The 19,883-nt window shown below is 42.2% G+C and overlaps 1 protein-coding gene across 3 annotated transcripts; it reads right to left on the bottom strand.

Annotated features, from left to right (window-relative positions):
* Positions 1 to 228: 228 nt before the first annotated feature.
* On the bottom strand, positions 229 to 19,725 carry dcaf6 (ddb1 and cul4 associated factor 6). 3 transcript variants are annotated; one of them, XM_086091050.1, is made up of 21 exons: positions 19,326 to 19,725; positions 15,787 to 15,848; positions 15,294 to 15,386; positions 13,286 to 13,471; positions 13,100 to 13,213; positions 12,474 to 12,609; positions 12,047 to 12,258; positions 10,225 to 10,318; positions 8,830 to 8,949; positions 8,458 to 8,733; positions 7,855 to 8,037; positions 6,371 to 6,430; positions 5,528 to 5,702; positions 5,312 to 5,415; positions 3,671 to 3,977; positions 3,538 to 3,579; positions 1,755 to 1,893; positions 1,199 to 1,355; positions 1,029 to 1,117; positions 779 to 884; positions 229 to 707 (listed from the first exon to the last, which is right to left on the bottom strand). In XM_086091050.1, exons 1-21 carry the CDS (start codon positions 19,411 to 19,413, stop codon positions 649 to 651), a joined length of 2,802 nt encoding a protein of 933 aa, XP_085947176.1. In that variant the 5' UTR covers positions 19,414 to 19,725; the 3' UTR covers positions 229 to 648. The 3 variants fall into 3 exon arrangements, with proteins under 3 accessions (XP_085947176.1, XP_085947177.1, XP_085947178.1); XM_086091051.1 differs by lacking the exon at positions 3,538 to 3,579 and having other exon boundaries at positions 19,326 to 19,722; XM_086091052.1 differs by lacking the exon at positions 7,855 to 8,037 and having other exon boundaries at positions 19,326 to 19,722.
* Between the last annotated feature and the right edge of the window lie 158 nt (positions 19,726 to 19,883).

The following is a 19,883-nucleotide window of genomic DNA, read 5'->3' as shown; positions in this document are numbered from 1 at the left end:
ACATTCAAATAAGCATGTGGATGGCGCTTCAGTCTTACCTTATGTCGTATTTTTGTACCATTTTTTATTTTTACACAAGTGAGATGTAACCTTTCGATTTTCACCACATTGTAACTAAAACTTGTATTGATGCCTATAAAAAAAATTGGTACGAGTGTCCACAGTGCTGTTTTGTTCACATCACATGCAGTGCACATGCAGTGGGCCAGCCAAATGATGGGTCATCAGCACATTTGTCACAGACATCTTTAAGATGCCTTGTCGCTTTATTTTTTTTCTTCCAAATTTTGAAAAAGATTTTTATCGAGACGAGCTATTTTTCTCTCTCTCCTCTCCAATAAAAGCAAACCAGTACCCTTGTTTACATTGCTTCAAATCCAACATAACACTGAAAATCTATTATGATAACTCGCTCCTGACAGAGAATAATATTGCACTTAAACACCACCCGCCTCTCACAGTAATGTATAAGAACGCCTTTGCTTTCACACAAACGTAGTTCACTCTTTTACATGACCATTGGTAAGAAAGTCTCTTTACAAAAAAAAAAAAGGTGGCGGGGAAATGGGTATTCAAAAGGTAGTATTCTACACTTGTACAAAGAAGTGCTCTCCAGCCCCCCAAAAAATAAAAACAAAAATCACCCATCTAGTGCTCGTCCTCATTTTCTTGGCCTGATCCTTCAGAGCGGTCACCTTCGAGACGATCTGGAAAAAGGTTCTCAAATTAGGGGATCTGAAGGCAAAAAGTTGACAAGAGCATGTTGCAAAAGGTGTACCTGATCTGATGTGATTGAGGGATGCCAGCATTCGCAGCATGAAGGAGGCAGGCACTGTTATTGTGTTCCTCGTCTCCTCCAGCATCAGCTCGTTCCGCGTTATCACCTGCCAAATGGACAAAAAAAAAAGTCTTAAAAAAGAGACCTATTATAAAAACTAGCCTTTTTAATGGCTTGTATACAAATAATAATAAATAAATAATTGGGTCTCTGGAGTGCCTGCCCACACATCAAGTTCAAATGATCATACCTCATCAGCAAGAACACTGTTGAAAGATGCAGACTGCTCCAACGGTGACCAGATCTTGATGTCATAGTCGATGCCGGATGAGGCCAGAACTGGATGGCAGAGGGAAACCATGAGTGTGGTGGAGCGATAGGTCGACGATAAAAGCGGGGGCGGGTTCAAGGGGGACTCACTGGGATCGAAGGGGTGTGGCTGCAGGCAGTTGACCACATGGTTGTCGGCCTCCAGCAGCATGAGGTGCTCGGCGGTGTGCCGGTCCCAGATGAAGATGTGGCCGCAGTCGGATCCGCTCATCACAAACTTGTTGCCCCAGAAGCAGGACTCCTTTATCTGGTACAAGAAAAGCAAACATTTGCTTAGTAGACAAAAACGATGAGAACTCAAAAGTGTGTCATGTGTGTTGTTTTCGATAGAACTTGCCCTGATTACAGTCATGGGCGAGCTGGAAGCAATGCCAGCTGACTATGGGACTGAGACAGGCGTGGTACACTGTGGATTTGTCACCAGACACTCGCAGGCCACATATTTTCACATCTATGGGCAATTTAGCAAAAATTAACTCACTTTTGCTTTAGTTTTAATGTACTCTAATTTGTGTGTCTGAATGCTTGTTTGTCTACATATGCCTTGCGATTGACTGGTGAGCAGTCCAGGGTCTCTCACCTAAAGTCAGCCGGGTTAGGACAAGCACTATATAAAATGAATGCCGAAAGCCGTCAAGGTGTGTACCATAGTGCGAGAGTTGCGGTGGCCCTTGTACACCATTTTGACCGAAGGCCTCCTGATGTTCTGCGTCTCGCTCTCTTCCATCTCCCTTCTCTCTTTCCTCCTGCGAAACAACTCCTGGATGCGAGCCGCCGCTGAGCGTCTGAAACACGAGGACAGCGTGTGACTCAACACGCAAGCTGCTTTTTTTTTATTAAACTCATGCTTCTGATTTAGAACTGACTCAAGCTTGTAACAGGCAAAAACAAAACAAAAAAACAGTCACTGGAACTCAAGCTCAAAAAATCATCGTGTGTCATATTTGTAGCAAGTGGCACCTCAAGGGGTCGCTGTAGTCCTTTAACCAAATTAGGTTGAAATAATAGCAGGTGTGTGTGGTGAACCAGAGTGATTGCTGGGCTCGTGCGTATGTGCTCACCAAGAGTGAAATTGTTGCTGAGTGATTTTTTTAGACTGTTTTGAGCTTTGATGTTTTGTGTGTGATGCAGATAGCAATTATGTGTTAGTTTTAATAACTTTTTGTATGACAGGACTACATGAGGCTTTGGTGCCAAGGACTTACGCAAGAATTGTGTTGATTAAATTACGTTTTTAAAACAGTTTATGATTGCAAATACTCTAATTTTGTCTGTTTTTTACAGTTATTTTCTGCTGCTACCTGCTGTCGTTTTAGATCGATTATAGGCTGCCTTTTCATTTAATCCGCCCCACCGGCGACCTGTCTATTTGGACTAGCAGGGTTGTGAAGGTTGAGCTAACTTATTTTTGTATTTTTTGTTGTTGTATTGTTATTTTCAGGTCACTTCCCTTTACAATACTGATGCCCGAATGGCCACTGTGGGGCTTTGCCGTTTGCAATGTCGGGTGCCATTTCGTTTTTTTTTTTTTTGTGGTGCTGTGTTTTGTGCTAGAGTATCACCTTTGTTTATATACCGGAGTGCTGTGAAATGTAATGTGGATTTGTGGGGGTTTCCGCCACGTGTGTATTTAGTTTAAACCCAGGTGAAGGCTCACTGTCCATGTTCGAGCCACGCAGTACACAACTTGAAGGGAAAAGTACCTTTTTACATGCCAAATTGTTAAAAATAAATGACGTGACTTTATATCTGGCTCCTGATCTTTGTATAAAGCACAGCACTACATATTGTTTTAGTATCTACACATACATTGACACAATAGGTCTGCCTAGTGGTAGGTAGGCACTATGACCAAATATGGTCTTGGTCTTTACTTGTATAGCGCTTTTGCACCTGTTAAGTGCAGCATCAGGAACATCTGGGGGTTCAGTATCCTGCTTAAGGACACTTCGACATGGTCACAAGGGCGTGTGATCGAACCTCTAACCTCTGGGTTGAGTGACGTCCACTCTTCTACTGAGCCATGCCGCCCCAATATGATGTAAACAACCGTTAACATGTTTTAGTACACAGTACATTTGGCGTACGTTTTTTTTTTTTTTATGTGAAGTGATCCGATTGGATACGGATGAATACCAATATGCAACACTTTACAAACATATTTTCAAACGATCACTTCAACAACATTCCTTGAAAATCACAATGTCCCATTACCAGTGAGCTATTTTTAAAACAGGCCTCTGGGCTCCTCATGTGGTCCTTGGGGGCTACCTGATGTGTCTGTGGGTACCATGGCCAAATTATTCTCATCCATCATTTGTATGAGTCCGACTCGGTGCATCACACACTCAGTGGAGTCAGTATCCACATGCACAACAGTTAGTTTTCTGTGTGTGTGCGTTAGTTGTCCTCATGACACACACTGTTACCTGATCATTCTATCTCCTACTGCAGATCCTCTGGAATTTACTCTAGATATGCAATATGACAATCAATGATAAAAGTTGACAAATTCGAAACGGCACCATGTAGACATCATGAGAGTCTGCCCGTGTAACGTACCTCTGACCCTGTCCTCTAAACCTGGTTGACGGGATGAGGATGGGGTCGTCGTCGCTGTCGTCAGAGTCCTGGTTCCCCCGTGCGGGTTGGCTCTGGCCCTCATCTACGGCAGCAACCACATTCGGCCCCTCCTCCCCTGGGGGCTCCTGTCTCCGGCAGTCCCCCGAAGTGTCCTCCGGCGGGTCAGCGGGACTCCTTTCCGTGGTGTTCCCCTCAGAGGAGCCTTCCGGTAGGCCATTGTCGGCCTGTCTGTTGCGAGCACTGGAGCAGGAGGCGTCACAGGGAGGATCTGTCCCACTCTGCTGCCCTAAAGAGTCAAACGTAGATGAGGGGAAAAGATTCATATCCCTGTTAAAATAAAAAAACATCTAGGCAGATGAAGCACTTTTTGACATTGGTCAAACATGTAGGAAGAAGCTAAAGAAATATGCAAAAAGATTATAACACAATGACCGTGCAGTTGATGCACCTCATTGGGAAGGACCTAAAAAATAGATGTAGATTTTCCATCAATCTGATTGGCTATATCAGAAAAGCCGATCGTTTGTTAGTTTATGCACATTTTGTGATAGTGTAACATCTTAATTTGCTGATCCGACCGATGACGGCATTTATCAGAGCCGCAAAATAAGACATTACAGCCACAATGTTTCCCACAGAAATGTTCGTGGTGGGTCACCAACATTAGATTTTGCCGTCACCTGTGAATATGTAACCATTGTATTAAAGTTGTTTTTTTTGCTGTGCAGTGATTCTACTCTGCTGTTTGTTTGCGTCTGCTAATCCAGTCATTTCTAACCATAGGGCTGCGGCCCAACCTTGCCAGACATAAGCGCCAACGAGTGGGCCGCACAAAAGATTTTCACATTTTCCCCTTTGAGCTGCAAGGGCATCATATATTATCAAGTCAGTACATCAGAGTTGTTGATTTATGGAGATATTCAGTCACAATAATAGCTTTCTGCCACTAGATGGTGATAAGACATAGGTTGGTTATTTATTTTTACATAGGTAAGTTGGGGGGGCTAACAGTGAAAATCATGGACAAGTATTTAAAAAAAAAAAATCAAAGGTTATGACAAACCTCACCAAAAGAAAACAACTTCCATCGTTTTTTCCCCAGAGGTAAAGTCCAATTATTATTTCTTTTGATTTATGAATACAAACATAAAAGTCAACAGAATATAATATGTACAGGAATATGTGAATGGGCCCCAGGCTACTTTGTACGAGAACAAATTGGGCTCCAAGGTAAAAACAAATGTTAAGAACCGCTGTGCTAATTGATAGCCGTACCACTTTCCTTTCAGGTACACTGCAAATACACAGTACATCAAATGAATGAAGAATTAAAAGTGGCATTTTATAAGTTGGACAATCAGTCTTTGTGGTATCAGAGGCATTGACAGCTCAAACATTATTGATCCCCAAAGAATCACAAATGCATTTTTACATTTGTGATTAGTTTTGAGTGTCAAACTTTTTACTGGACAAAATCAGGTAAAAAGCACAATTTTTCAAGTGAAGCTTTTTGCCTTGGAAGAGGTCTGTGTTTTGTCAGTGCTCATATTTTCTTACACATTTCTTAGATTATACTTGACCGTTGATATGTTAACATTTGACGGTAAAGACATAACTCACGTTGCTCCAGCACAGGGTTCTCTGTGGATACACTCTGTCGGCTCTGCACTGTGTCAGATGCTTTGGGACCGCCACTGCCCTGAGAGCTGGCTGTGCTGCTGCTCCTGAAGAAGCAAAACCATTTCACAACATTTTCTTATGTGGCTTGTTTTATGCAAACTGAACTGCACAGTTCTAAGTTCATGTGTTGGACAAAAACGTCTTCCATGGGCTTACCATTCATCAGTGAAGTCCAGCTTGATGGTGCTGGCGGTGGTTCCCTCCGAGCTGTAGTGCAAGCTGAGCACCGGCTCCGCCGCACTGGATCGGCTGGTGCTGGAAGTGGAGGTGGAGGGAGGGCTGCATTTTGCTGGCAGACGAGCATCATCAGATTGTGGAACAGATACGCCTCCTGTGAGGTAAGTGCGCACACGCAACGTGCCAACAGGAAGAATCAGCAAAACAAAGAAAGAAAGAAATCAATTCATAGATATATTGTTCACTTACAGATACTGGAAAAAGCAGAAAAACTCACATTCACATATTTTTGTGCTCTTTCTATAACACCATAAAATGCCACAAGATGGCACCAAAGCCACGTCTAATAGGAAAGCAGTAATTGGTGTCACGAAAGTACTTTTGACATGACAACTCATTTGAGAGACGAAGGGCCTCGATACATCAATCAGACTTCAGAAGTCAGGAAGTAGCCGGCCATCAGTATGTGCTGTCTGAATAATGTATAAATCAATGTCGTAACGTTGGATCCCATTGGATAGCGTCTGCGGGGTGTTTTTGGCGGATTCAGGCTGTCATGACATTAAATCACTCTAATTGGCTGTTAGCTCGCGAATCAGCACTGGGGCTAGAACAGGAAGTGACACTTTAGTGATGCTCATTATTGTAGTCGTTGTTTACAGGGATGTATTATACTTGGGCATGTTTCTCTTGCTTTAGTTTTGTAGGAAAACAAAGCCTACCAAAAGTTAGCGCCAATCTCTGAAGCATTAATGTTTTATGAAAATTTTATATCAATCTCATTAGAGGACAGGAATGGGAACGTGTGGTTTCAAGACACACCCTGCTGCTCATCCAGAGTCATGGATCCCAGCTGCTTGTTAACCACCGATGAAGGAGAATCTGCAACACAAAAATAAAACAAGCTGTATATAAAAAAATATATAAGCACCACCTGCAGGCCAAACATTGGAATTGCACAATGCACAGTCAATGAATAAAAGCAATCGATTCATTGCATTCAGACGATGTCTCCTAAATTAAACAAGAGAAAAAAATGCGGTCTATTAGAAATTAGTTGTTGCACAACACCACCAACAAACCTTGACTGATATAACTGGCTGTGAAGAACATTAATATAGCATCTTTAATTCATACTTGGCAATGCAGTAAACGCTGCTCCTCCTTTCCCTTACACATGATGCCAGACATGCGGTCAGCACAACAGCAATCGGCAAAGGTCAATTATTGGAGAGGGAACTTAAAACCGTTCTAAAAGATATGAACTGCCAGTAAAGCAAATAGTCTACTCTGTACATGCTGGGGCCACTAACAGGGTTAGGGCAGCAAGTGAAACTGCAGCGATGCAGCATGTTACAGGAGGACGCGACAGAAAGGCTTTAATAATCGCCTTTTACACAGCGTGTTCAGGAGGGTATTTTTCCAAGTTACATAACCAGACTGTCCTGCAAATATTGTACCCTTTGAATCTGAGGTCATATCTGAGCCAGGTGTCTAAACATGAGAATGCGGGAAAGGCAGGGCAGGGAACGTTGTAATGTATTTGCTCTCCTCTTAGCCATGTTTGTTCTGTATAAATTACAGAGACAACACAATTTTCCAATTTCAAAGGAAGTACCAGGGATGCCACCTGCGTGTAAGATATCCCATAATGTCAGCACTGGGGTGTCCTGTTTTGTTTAACCTCCTAAGGCTTAGTGGCCACGTACGTGGGCAGCACTTTGCATGTAAAAAACTGCTTGGGCCTTAGGAGGTTAAAGCAATTGTCATTGTCTATGCTGTATTTTAGATCATACCACAAGATACACATTTGATTGAGTATGTCCTTACACTATGTGAAAGCAATATTAGTTACCCTTGCTGGTTCTTTGTTATGGCTTTGATGCACAACGTTTGCAGTAACGTTGCATAAAAGATTTTTCTGCCCTCTTGTGGGTCACAACTTAAGGGGTGACCAAGTTGTCCCGCCAACAGGCCTCCTTTTTGTACAATATTAGAGTCATACTGTAAATGGTATATCCCATAATGGCGGGACATGGGTGTGAAGTTCCACACACTCTTTTACCGCCCTGTTATGGTGAATGAATGAAATTGATATCGACTTAAAAAAAGAGGCTCGTGGCATGTTAATAAGCACATGGTGGTATTTCTGTGAATGGAGGGGCGATCACAGTGGGATTAGTGGTCATTGTGGAGCCTAACACAAGCTCAAACTCAAGGGTAAGATGGCAAGGAGAGGAGGGGGCGGGGGGGGGGGGGGGCAGGCAAAAGAAAAAAGACACGAAGGGGGTTGGGGTGAGGGTAACCTGAATGGGGTTGCGTCTCAGGAGCAGCAGTGGCTTCCAGTCTTTCTGGGAGTGCAGAGGAAGAAGAGGAGGAGGCAGAAGAAGGGGCCGCTCGCCGCCCCTGTCCTGGGGGGTCGGCCAGGCGAAGTAACCTCTGCAAACGCCTACACACTAAACTTATGGGCAGCCGATGAGGGCCGTACTCTGATGGAGGGGTTGGAGGGAGAAAGGGTGGATATTATGGAGGGGAGGACAGGAAGTGGAGGACATGATGTTGAAGGAGAGGAACTGCTGCTTGAGAAGAAAGGCTTCACGCGCCCACACCCATGTAGACTACTCAAACATTAAAAAGAGACATATTATATGTTTCTACAAATTAAGACAGTTATCCTGTGTTTCAATGCTTCATCAAACTATTTTTTATAGTCATGAGAGGGGCCAACATCAAAATGTCAACTTTGCACAGAGTTTAAAGGTAAATTTTCTGGCATCGATGGTATTTTAAGCTATATAACTTCACCCATATGGCCAGTTAGCACTCTCAAATATGAACAATCAAAGAGTATTTCTTCTATAAAATGTCACCTTTTATAATATACATGCCAGGGCCAGGGGGACACTTACCGGACAGCGCCGTTTCCGACACGGCGGATGCCGTGGTCCCTGCAGTGGGAGTCTGTCTCCGCAACCCTGAGGATGACTCTGCTGACCTCTCGACTGATGATGTGCTGGAAGAGGGAAGTACGGTAGCAGCTGCTGCTGATGCGGACGAGGAAGAGGACACAGCAGGACTGGTTTGCACATCCGGTGCATCGGTTGTTGCAGGCCTCTCGGAGGCGCTGGTCCCCTGGTTGGAGGCACCTACAGTGGCAGCGGGAATATTGGGGCGAACAGCCGTTCCTGGAATCAAGACGATTACAAATAACAGATATTAGACACCTAATAAACAATTCTTATTTAAAACATGTCTATATATTAAAAAAAAAAAAGTTACACCTCGGGGTCGCGACTGAGGGCGAGTTCCTCTACTGCTCTGAGCCTCACTGGCTTCCTCGAACCAGCGTGACAACATGTCCGACATCCTCTGCATAAGAGACACATTGGGGCTCTGCTCCCCTGAGAGAGAAAAATAGAAATAGGAACAACTATAGCATGCGTTTATTTTCTGCATCATTAAGGGGCGCAAACACGACTAAGAATAAAGGACGTGACAAGTTGATGAAAGAAGTTCGGGTTATATATAACACACCAACACATGCGTAAATATCAGGAGTTGATGAGATGTAACTGCCACTGGACACAACATGAGATACACTTGCACAATCTCATGAGATCCAACAAATGACAGCCATTGCAAAGATTGTCGTATTCACAGACGACCACAAATTAATGTATCCTGCCATGCATCTTCCAACTGCTTATAAAACTGCATGTTAAGTTGTTCAAAAGAAAAAAACAGCTTCCAAAATAATGTAAGCTCTATTACAACTGTTCACTAACGGGAATGACATAACGCCATGGGAAGTGAAGATTGGGACACCATCCTCCCACATTCCAAAAACATGAATGCCAAGTCAGAATGCTAAATTAATTCTAGCACTCTAAATTGTCCATAGGTGTGAATGTGAGTGTTAATGTTTATCTGTTCTATACTGTATGTGCCCCGTGATTGACTGTTGACCAGTCTACAGTGTACCCCATCCGTCTCTCGCTCAAACTCCGCTGAGATACATTAGACTCAGCTCAGCCCTGACACTAATGACAACAAGGAAAATTGTGACCTGTCCACAAGAAAATCTCTGTGGATGTTATAAATGAAGCAATGCAATTGTTTTAAATACAGTCGCTCAGGTTCCACACACGAAAACAGAATTGTTTACCCCGCTACCCCACCTTCATGAGCTGCGCCATAGTGAACAGCAAGCGCTCCTGTGAGGGAGAATAACTACCCAAATACAAAATGTATTTTCCCTAGGTGGGCTGGCAAAAAGGTGACATTACAGCAAATGTTAGGCAGCAAAGCTAATGAAATGTGCCATCTCGATTGGCTGTAAACAATGAAGGGCATCTTTAATTAATGTTAAATTACTTTGGTGGGGTTTTCCTCTCCTATTTAGGGTTTAAAAAATTGCATTAGTGTTGCCTCCTGTGAAACAAGTTTCTCTGCTTTTAAACTGATCAAAACACACATACAGGCAGCCACAAAATATTGAGTGCCTAAACTCTTGATATGGAAAAAACACAATTTAAATTAATTTCTGTACTTTGTATAGGTGTAGTTAACGAGTGTATTATGTTTGTATAACCTTATTCTGACTTGTTGGAATATCGGCCAAGTGGAGATGAATTCGCAGGCATCATGTTGTTGGCGGTCAACCGTGATATACTTACCATCTCTCTCCCTCTCGCTCTCGGGACGAGCTCGGGGTCCGGTGTCTGACCAGTCACCTCGCAGACGGAGGCGCTTCACTGGCGGCTGCCTCAGCTGTGGAAACGCACGCGCGCGCACGCACACACACGCACTGAGATTAGCAGTTTGTCAATCAAAGCGTGTTCAAAAATAGCTGTGCTGCCAAAGCCAAACACTGCACACTGTCAGTATGCCCTTCTCTCACGGCACACCACCGACGTTGCCTTCACTTTCCATTACCCTTCAGCCCCTCCACCCCCTCCACCCTTTCCCATGCTGTCTCCATCTCTGCAAGGGACAAAAATAGAAGACAGAGGTCTTAAAGAGTATCACCCACTTAAATGAGGAAGTCAGGGTCTGAGGTGGTAACAAGTGGAGTGACGTGCACACTCAATCAGAGGAAGTAGAGCTGCAGGTGGAGGGGGGGGGGGGGGGAGACCCACCGCCCACCACTAACAGAACATCCACTTGAACTATTTGAGGCGAGTGGGAACACAGTGTGCATGAGTTGCTGTATTTGGAAAGGAATGTTGGGTTGCATCTCGCCACAGCTGAAATCACGAGGCTTTGAAACACTGGCACCATGATGGAGCACATTTAAGACGCAATTCCTCGGACGGATCCCCTTTCCAAAATATAAGCGCTCCCATGTCATGACCTCCACGGTTGAGTGTAGGAAAAACACTGCAACAGTGGTACAAATAAGAGCATAGCATGCCTGTTTCTTTTCTCCTCACTTTAATTTTCTGGCTGATTTGCGGCATTTGCCACGCTACAACAGTCCATCTACCTGACAGTTTTAACTAGAGCAGGGGGGTCAAACATACGGCCCGCGGGTCGGATCAGGATCGCAAAGGGGTTTAATGCGAACCACAAGACGATTTTGGAAAGCAAAATGTTTTTTTGGGAATGTCGGACCAATTAATCAGCTGGCCACAATCAAAACGTATACATTTGTAATTTCACAAGCAGTCCTCAGATGAGCAATGCAACTTGTACACAGGATCGTCCTGAATGTCATGTATTTTACACACAACCTGAAGTCACGGTTTGTTTAAAAAAATTATAATTAAAAATCATAGAACGACATAAACGTGTTAAATATGACACAAATTAAATTACTGGGAGCACAAATATTATATATATATATATATATATATATATATATATATATATAAAATACTTTGTGTTATTTTTTTGAACACTATTATTACAGTTGAGCTCCGTAATTTAGGGCTGGCCCACAAATAGCGAAAATATGCATATAATTGACGGCAATTGTTTTTAGGTTAAATACCATTTCTTTTACCGATCCGGCCCACTTCGTAATATATTTTCCTCCATGCGGCCCCTGAGCTCATGAGTTTGACACCCCTGCACGAGAGGGTCATCTCAAGCTACATCGCTATTGTCTGGCAAAGCCGCTACTTTTCCATGTTGCAAAAATGTACAACTAATTAGTGCAACTAAATTTCTCTTTATTCACGCAAAAATGGTTTCCTCCACTTTCTGCTATTTGTCAAGGTCCAATGAATGATCCTAAAATATATCAACTTACTCCTGATGTCTCTTGCTTTAATTCTCATTTTGGTGATTAACATAATAAAGGGGCCCTTACATTCTATTTCTCCGCTTGAGGAAAAAAGTTTGGACACCCCTGCGTAAACTGTTGTTCACCATCTTAGTTTTCTCAAATTTTGGGAAGCATGCCTAGCGAGACATCAGTGGTTAGTGGTCTGCCGGCCGAGAGAAGGCAAGGTTAGCTTGCGAGCTAGCTCGTACTGAGACCTCTGTTGTACTTACCTCCTCTCTCCTTTCCTCCGAGGGGCCCTTCAGCTCTCGGGCTTGGTCGTCTTTGGGGTCAAACAGGTAGATGTAGTCGGATGAATAGCTGACCAGCACCTCCTGGCCATCCTCACTGTAGCATAGCGACGTCACGCGACACGACTTGTTGGACAGATGAGCGGGCACGAACCTCACGCACATGCCCGTCGTCCCGCGGCCCATGTAGTTACCTAGCAAAGGGATCGATAGCTTTATCGTCGCGAACCCAGAGCCAGCTGGGATAGTCTCCAGTTCCGCCACAACTGATAGAAACATGTTTCCTCATCCTTGTTTAATGTTAAAGACTTAGGATATCATTATTGCCGCAGTCTGTCATTGGGAACTACAAGTATAAATCGAAAGGCGACATATCATTATTTTCCCTGCAACTGCAGTGCGGACGTACCTGTGGCCCTGGTGCCCAGCATGCGTCTGTCATAGATGCGCACAGAGCTGTCCGAGCAGCCCACCGCCAGGTAGTAGGGCATAAGCGGGGAGATCGAGATGGACGTTGCCGCTCTCCGGCAATTAATCAGGATGTCCTGTCAAACCCCAAAGTGACGCACAAAAAGCAAAGATATTAAGGTCAGTCTGTGTGGTTCTTCTTCTTCTTCTACTTTTCTTTGGGTTGTCTCGGCGTTTGATTCTCAGTTTTGTTATTGAATGTGTTAAAACAAGGGGCAAAAAGACATTTTTGACTGCGACGCAAAACCACTTATTTCGAGCCTTGAAACTAGTTGCCCGAATTTCACACACACACACACACTGCACAACAAGTTCTTGTTTTGGATACAATTTCATTGCGCATGTGTGCTTCATGAACTGCCCAGTGAGTGTAATGCAATCTCGAAAACACCGAGTCAGGTGCAAGAAGTGATGTCGTGAATGAAACTTGAGTTGTTGGAGCAGGATTGTTACGTCCACTCAAGTTAATTACCGGTTCAATAAAACACAAAAAAGGGTGATAGTTTCCTTTTAAGGAGGCTATTTCTGTTGAACGGCAAACACAGCACAAATATGTCACCACCGTACATCTTTGCAGTCCTCTTTCGTGCAGCTGGTTTTCATGCGGAGGTCGAACCATCGCACAGTGCCATCCTCCCCGCATGATAGGAAGGTGTAGGGGTCGTTTGGTACAGTCATAATCTGCCGACACAAACAACGACCAAATTAGGAGAACATTGTCAACAGAGGGATTTGTGACGTGTTTTTGTCTACCTCGTAGGCGGTGCCGTAATGGCAGGTAAACTGACACTGTCTGTTGAACTCGGCACTCTTTTCCGTGTGGGTGTAGTAAACGATTCCATCCCCGGAGCAGGAGATGATCTCCTGGTCGTTTGTGTGGGGCATGAACTTTGCACTGAAAATATTGGCCCGGTGGCCGGACCGTATTGACTTTTTGACCTGAGGAAGTCATGCAGAAACAAGATGGCGCTAAAAAGTGGGAACAGTTGGTTTCATCATAGGTTGCAATTAACGATTATTTCAATGGATTCATTTTTAAAAAGTTTTGATTTCCATCCCTTTAATCAAACACAGGACATTATTTCAAACTGACAGTGCCAAGTCAAAGCAGATGCCTGCCAATGTCTTATTTTGTAAAAACACAAAGATATCAGTCTGATTTCATGGAGGACTTAAGATATCTGAGAATATTTACTGTTCCGAGGCTGAAATCTCTAGAATTTTGATCATTTTACAATTAATTGGTTGCTAAACAATTGATTATCAAAATATCAAATCACTTGCTAATCAGTTAGTTGTCAATCTTTGCATCTCTGGTTTCATCACAGTTTAATGGCTCTCAAGTTGTACAATTCAGAATTTCACACAAAGCTTTGCATTTTGACCTTTCTATACAGTATGCGTGACATCACACCAGACGTTCGTGCGCCTTGAAAGAATGTAGTTCGGTGAGGCTTAAAGGACTCAATCTGTGTGAGCTTTTTCTTTCTTGCAAAATGTTTTTGTGGAGTCATACAATTCTGAATTTGACCAAAACCCTTCGTTAAAATCCATCCATCCAGCCATTATCCGAACAAAAGGTCACTCGCATGCGGGAGTCTTTCTCAACATTCTACAGGAAGTAGTCAAGGTACACCTGAACTGGTTGGCAGCCAATCGCAGGGCAGGGCACACATAGACGAACAATCATCCACACTCACAATCACAGCTAGGGACAATTCAGTCAGTGTGTTCAATTAACCTACCATGCATGTTTGTGGAATGTGCGAGGAAACCGAAGTGCCGGGAGAAAACTCACGCAGGCACTGGGAGAACATGCAAACGGCAAACAGCAAGTCCAGGGGCCAGATTCGAACCAAGGACCTCTGCTCTGTGAGGCAGACGTGCTCACCATCCATTATCTGAACCTCTTCAAAATTTGACTTTTGACGCTGTGTTGGTCATTTCAGTGCTTTTTCTAGTGCTTTTTGGCAAAGCGCATTCCATGAAGTTATAAGATGCATCATTTTACCAAAAGTCAAATAAGTCACACAAAACGTGGCCATTTGAAGCTTCGACATGCCACTTTTACAGGCCAAACCTCAATAAAATTTGCATGAAAAAAAGAATGAAATACATGTTTTGTTTTGCATTTTGTTTGGATGTGTGTGGAATGCAGCACTTTTTCTATTCAAATGTTGAAAAACGACATGCATGAAGCACACGTGAGAAACTAACGAGTGTCATGAACCAGTAGTCAAACAGCTATAATTCCATACATATTTACATTTGTAAATGTTTATTAATATGTTCTGTCCCATTTTTTTAAATAAACAAATGAGTGTTGTTCATTAAAACAGTGGTATCGGCATTGGCGAGTTCTAACAAGTAACATGCCGATACCGTTATTTCTGAAGTTAATATAGGACTTTGAATGCAGCATCTTGCGTCTTGCTCGTGCACGGCATTCACAGATTGTGACGTTTTCACTGCACGCCGAGCCAAGATATCCTATTGGCCCCTTGAATGCTATGAACCAATGGCAGGGCAACGTTTTCATGTTGAAACCCTAGGTATCGGCACGATATCAGCTGACACTGCAAAACTGGGTTTCTGGGAATCGGGGACCAAACACGGTATCGGAACAACACTAATTACACCTACGCATTATGTTATTTACAAGATAGTGATCAATATTAAGTGCGTACTTTTTCTCCCCTAAATTGGTAAAGACACAATTTCAACTTTCTTTAATTGCCATTTGAAAATGTTCAATACAGACCTTTTTGTTGTACGGGTTGGTAATGGCCAGGTAGGTATCATCTGAACCTGACAAGATGTATTCTCCCGTATCGTTCCACGATATCGTGTTGACCTGAAGGGAGTGAAAGAGTAAGCGCACATGAAAAGAAATGCTGTGTGAAAGCTCAAGTGGATTAATTATTATTTCTCAAATATTAATAACTCTCTCACAGTCTCATGGCATGTTATTGAATACAACTCTTATTTTGGATATCACACTGATATTTATTTTTCTGCTGTCAACTCTGTGTATGTGCGTTTGCCTCCTAAGGTTCTCACAAATCCACAAAGTTATTTGTTTATGTCTCTGGGTTTGTGCTTGGCAGAGGTAATGAAAAGAAAAAGCACAAGTTATGATGTGCAACCCAACTTCAGCTGCAGTTGTTTGAGTGTTTGTGACACAGTTTGACATGTGACTCATATCTGTCAGTTCGGGTTTCTCTGGGCCTGAAGTCAACATGGCGGGTACTCACACAGCCATCGTGTACGTTCAGTGTTGCTTCTAGTTTCAGTCGCTGAACAAACTCTCTTCTACCTGGAGATAAATTCAAAGAAAGAGAATCTTTTAGGACACAAAGTTGGTCATTTTGCCATGAGACAAGCACAGTTGCTCTCCTTCAAAGTGTAGTTAGTGTGTTAGACCAAGCAATCCCTACGGAAGCGCTGTGCACGTCCCAGGACCAATTTCGCTATATAAAAAGTATTTTCATATTGAAAGTGTGCTTCATTTTTGGAATGGATTTGATGATATTCACAAGTCTCAGGAAAAGTCCACGCTCCATGATTTACAGCCAGCCTCAGACATCAATGAGTCATGCCCATTCAAGTTACGGACTGTGGATTGGTCAGAGGTGTGCAAGTCAAGCATGTAAAAAAAATTAAATAAAATATATATTTTTTTAAAGACTTATGAATTATGATTGGTTGTGATTCAATTCCATAAAAAATATAAAATTCTATGACATCGATAATAAATAGAAATACTCAAATATTTAAGACAAAAATGCATGGTTTGTCTCATCACATTGTTTTAGCAAGAAAACATCTGGGGAAAAAATGTGCACGTACTTTCTTTGTGCATATGGAGTATAAAAGTTATATATCAAAATATTAATAAAATACATGACCATTGTGTATAAAGACCCAAAAACCCACGATTTACTGCCTCTGTCAGCCAATTTAATATATTGCTTCCTGGGTGATTTCCATGCAGTGTTCTGGTCTGCAGAACATTTGACCCTAATTGCCACTCATTCGATTTGAAATGAGTAACGATAGTTACTTCGGGGTCACTTGCTGTTGTATTCCAACCATCACATGTAAAAGCCACTCTTTCTGACTCAAATCGTATTTTATTGCAATGCAAACATATAGGCCTATATCTTTGAAGGAAATGCCACATTATTGACTATAGCCTACTGACAAGTTCATTCATATTGCAAAATGACAAGAAAGTGCATCATACCCTCTCAAACTCAGCCGTACCAAATGAAACCAAATCGTAAACCCACTTGATCAAACCAAATCATCGCACTTCAAAATAGGGCTGCTCGATTATAAAGCAAATATTAATTTGGTAATAATTGAAATCACGATTGGGACGATACAGATATTTTTGGTACAAAACAAGAAAATGTTTGAATGTAAAAATGATTAATTTAAGACAAATGAAATTCTTTGAAACACTATAAGTATGCAAGTTCCTTTTAGATGAAACTAAATTTATTAAATGAGTTATTTTAGAATTTAAAAGAGGTGCAAGTGTATAAATTTAAACAACTCAAAATTTGTGTTAATAATCTTATTTTAGACGATTATGCTGATTTGGTCAATTGTAATTGTGGAGTTTAATAATTTAAATTGTAACTGAATTTCGATTAATTGCACAGCCCTACTTCAAAATAAACCACCAATCAATAGTATCACACCCCATTTATCGAGATTCTGTACGTATTGAATTGTCTTTTATTGGAGAGATGAACATTGAATACCCCTAGAAAGATGACATTGTTATGCCAGTATTAGTCAAACCCCAATATTCTGATTAGTACTACGTTTGTGGAGCAAGAATTAAACAATCACTATCATTATTATAATCAACCTAAGGCGGCGCCATGATGGACAAAATCATTTTTGCAAAAGTGACTGTCAACACGCCAGTAGAGTTACCAGTCACCGGGGCACTCCAAGGCTGACACATTGCAGGGTGAGATGGACTTTGCAGGTGTTATAACACTCATCTGTCCCCATGTGGTGCGTTGTTTTTACACATTATTAACTGTTTTAAAGTGTTGAAAACAGCTTCCCTCAATCTTAACTAGGGGTGCTCCGGTCAGGGTTTTATGCTGCCAAATCCGATATACTGTAGATCACCCATGAGGGAGACTGGCCGATACGGATACCAATCACATGCAATAGCTGCACATTTTTCAATTTTAGAGCTACTCACTAACTATTATTTTAATAATCGATTAACATTTTTTTTTCTCATATTGCCATCTCTTTATTATACAAAAACAGGACATTATCTTAAATCAAGAGTACTGTACAGAAAATGCACAAACATATGATATGATTCAGTTGCTAGTTTGTTCTTTAACGTTAGAAAAATGTTGATGCATGCATTCGTTTGGTTTGTCACGCACCCATGCAGTGTTGAGGGGGACGGCTTCACTGCACACAGGCTGGTCTCTCCTTGACTGCAGGCTTAAAGTACAAGCTGCGCGTGATCGTTTTTAAAAATCGGCAACGAAAGGCATTCATCGACAAATTGTATGCCAATCACATACTTTTCAACAAAAATCGGCCGATCACAATCGGTGGTCAATTGATCAGAGAATGACTGAGCTTGACACCTTAAGATTGAGTCTGGATGTTTGTTAAGACAATAACGAGTGAAAAAAAATATATAGTTATGGTTAGATTAGATACATTTGCCTGGTTTGTGAACATGGATCGCACTGTAATGCTTCAGTGAAGAAGCAACGGACTGTCTGCCACAAAAGCGCACACATTAATTTCCTTCTATAACTGCTTAGCCTGCACATCAATTTGATTTATTACTGCTACAACATAAGCAAGTACACAAAGGAGGATGTGATGTTCTTATTTATTATTATTTTTTGAATACTTAGAAGATTTAAGTAAAGAGCAGCTGATAAAAAAGATATGCACTCACCAAAAAAAAGTAACAGAGTATTGATATCTTGGGTTTAGTTCCCCCTTAAGGTTAATGTTGTTGCTTAAAACATTAGTTAATAAAGAGTTCACGATGACAGTTTAATGAATTCACTTTGCATTGTTTCCTATGACAGGGTTTATGACATATGGTTCACAGGTGGATTTTTCCCCCCAATTGTTGCAGTTCACAAATTGTTGGTCAACAAGCAGGCACAAAAGGGGAGTTATGGAAAAGGATGATATATTTTCCAAGTGGGGTTGGTTCTGGGGCAGAATCACGTTTCAAATACAAGTCTTGATTTGAGGGGAGGGGAAAAAAAATCTAAGAACCCTCTTCTGCAAATGATTGGAACACAACCCACAAGTGGTCCCCCTTCCCCTTTACCGGGCTAAATATAAACTGGGAGTGCTGCTGTTTCTGTTCCTGCTGCTCTACTGCTGCTGCAGTGTAACTAAACACAATGAGAGCTTCAAGTGTATCTGTCAAGCTAAATACAGCAGTGACTAAAACTCAGCACCTGCCGCAAATATTCGGGGCTTCAGTCTTACTCTTAAATTAAACCCAATCAGGTGTACACAGCTTGACAGCACCGCAGAAAGGACGGATAAATAATTCACTTCGTAAGTCAAGTGCAGTGCAATTTTCTCAACAAAATAAACCAGACATGGCAATCATATAAGACCACAAGTGTGAATGTGTCAAATTATTTAGATGTTGGACATGCAGTGTTCTTCTCTGTGGTAAATTCGGCAGAGGCGCATACAACAACAAGGGATACATTCTACTACGTTCCAAACACGTTAGCTTTTCTCAATTTGTAATTTTTCTTACCTAAATAATTCGTCCTAATGGTGTTTGGCTCGTTGTATCCGATGAGGCGTTTATTTACATCCCAAACCAGGTTGCCGGAGCAGGACATGTTGACCGAGCGTGGCTTTTAATAAACAACAACATTGAAATTTAAGCTAACCGCCTCAGGGATTTCTTTGGCCATCGGTCCCTGTCAGTCGGGACGATGCTAACGTTAGCTCAAAGGGACAGCGCAGAGTTTCATGGCGGGAAGTGAGAAGAGAAGTTCCCTGATGTCTGACCAGTGACCCTGCAGTCTCGTCTTGCTTGTCCCCCGACAGCTCACGCCTGCTTTCCCTGAACGAGTAAATGTGCGTCCGGCTAGCCTGGCCTGCTTTATTTTGTCTAGCAGGCAGGAGAAAGATCAGCTGTATCCAAAGAACGCGATAAGCAGCGAGATTTAAGATGGAGCAAGAGTGCGCTCGATTTGGTAGTTCGTGAAACTAAGGCGGGCGGAACATTAGAGGTGGGTTTTTTTCTTGAACTTTTTGGAAATCGAGCTGCCTATTTGTTGCATAATTAATATTGCTGGTTTAAACT

The sequence above is a fragment of the Leptonotus elevatus genome, chromosome 12 (genome assembly GCF_054856555.1).
Source record: "Leptonotus elevatus isolate MCC_2025b chromosome 12, RoL_Lele_1.0, whole genome shotgun sequence".
NCBI classification, from domain to species: domain Eukaryota; kingdom Metazoa; phylum Chordata; class Actinopteri; order Syngnathiformes; family Syngnathidae; genus Leptonotus; species Leptonotus elevatus.
This window is presented reverse-complemented; position numbering and strand designations above follow the sequence as displayed.

Bases quoted from the DNA above. Each gene is read 5' to 3' on its own strand.
- dcaf6 (XM_086091050.1), bottom strand. From the start codon at position 19,413: ATGTCCTGCTCCGGCAACCTGGTTTGGGATGTAAATAAACGCCTCATC. The intron at 15,849-19,325 runs GTAAGAAAAATT...ATTTATCTCCAG, and splicing joins CATTAGGACGAATTATTTAG to GTAGAAGAGAGTTTGTTCAG. The intron at 12,259-12,473 runs GTACGTCCGCAC...TCCCTTTGCTAG, and splicing joins GCTGGGCACCAGGGCCACAG to GTAACTACATGGGCCGCGGG.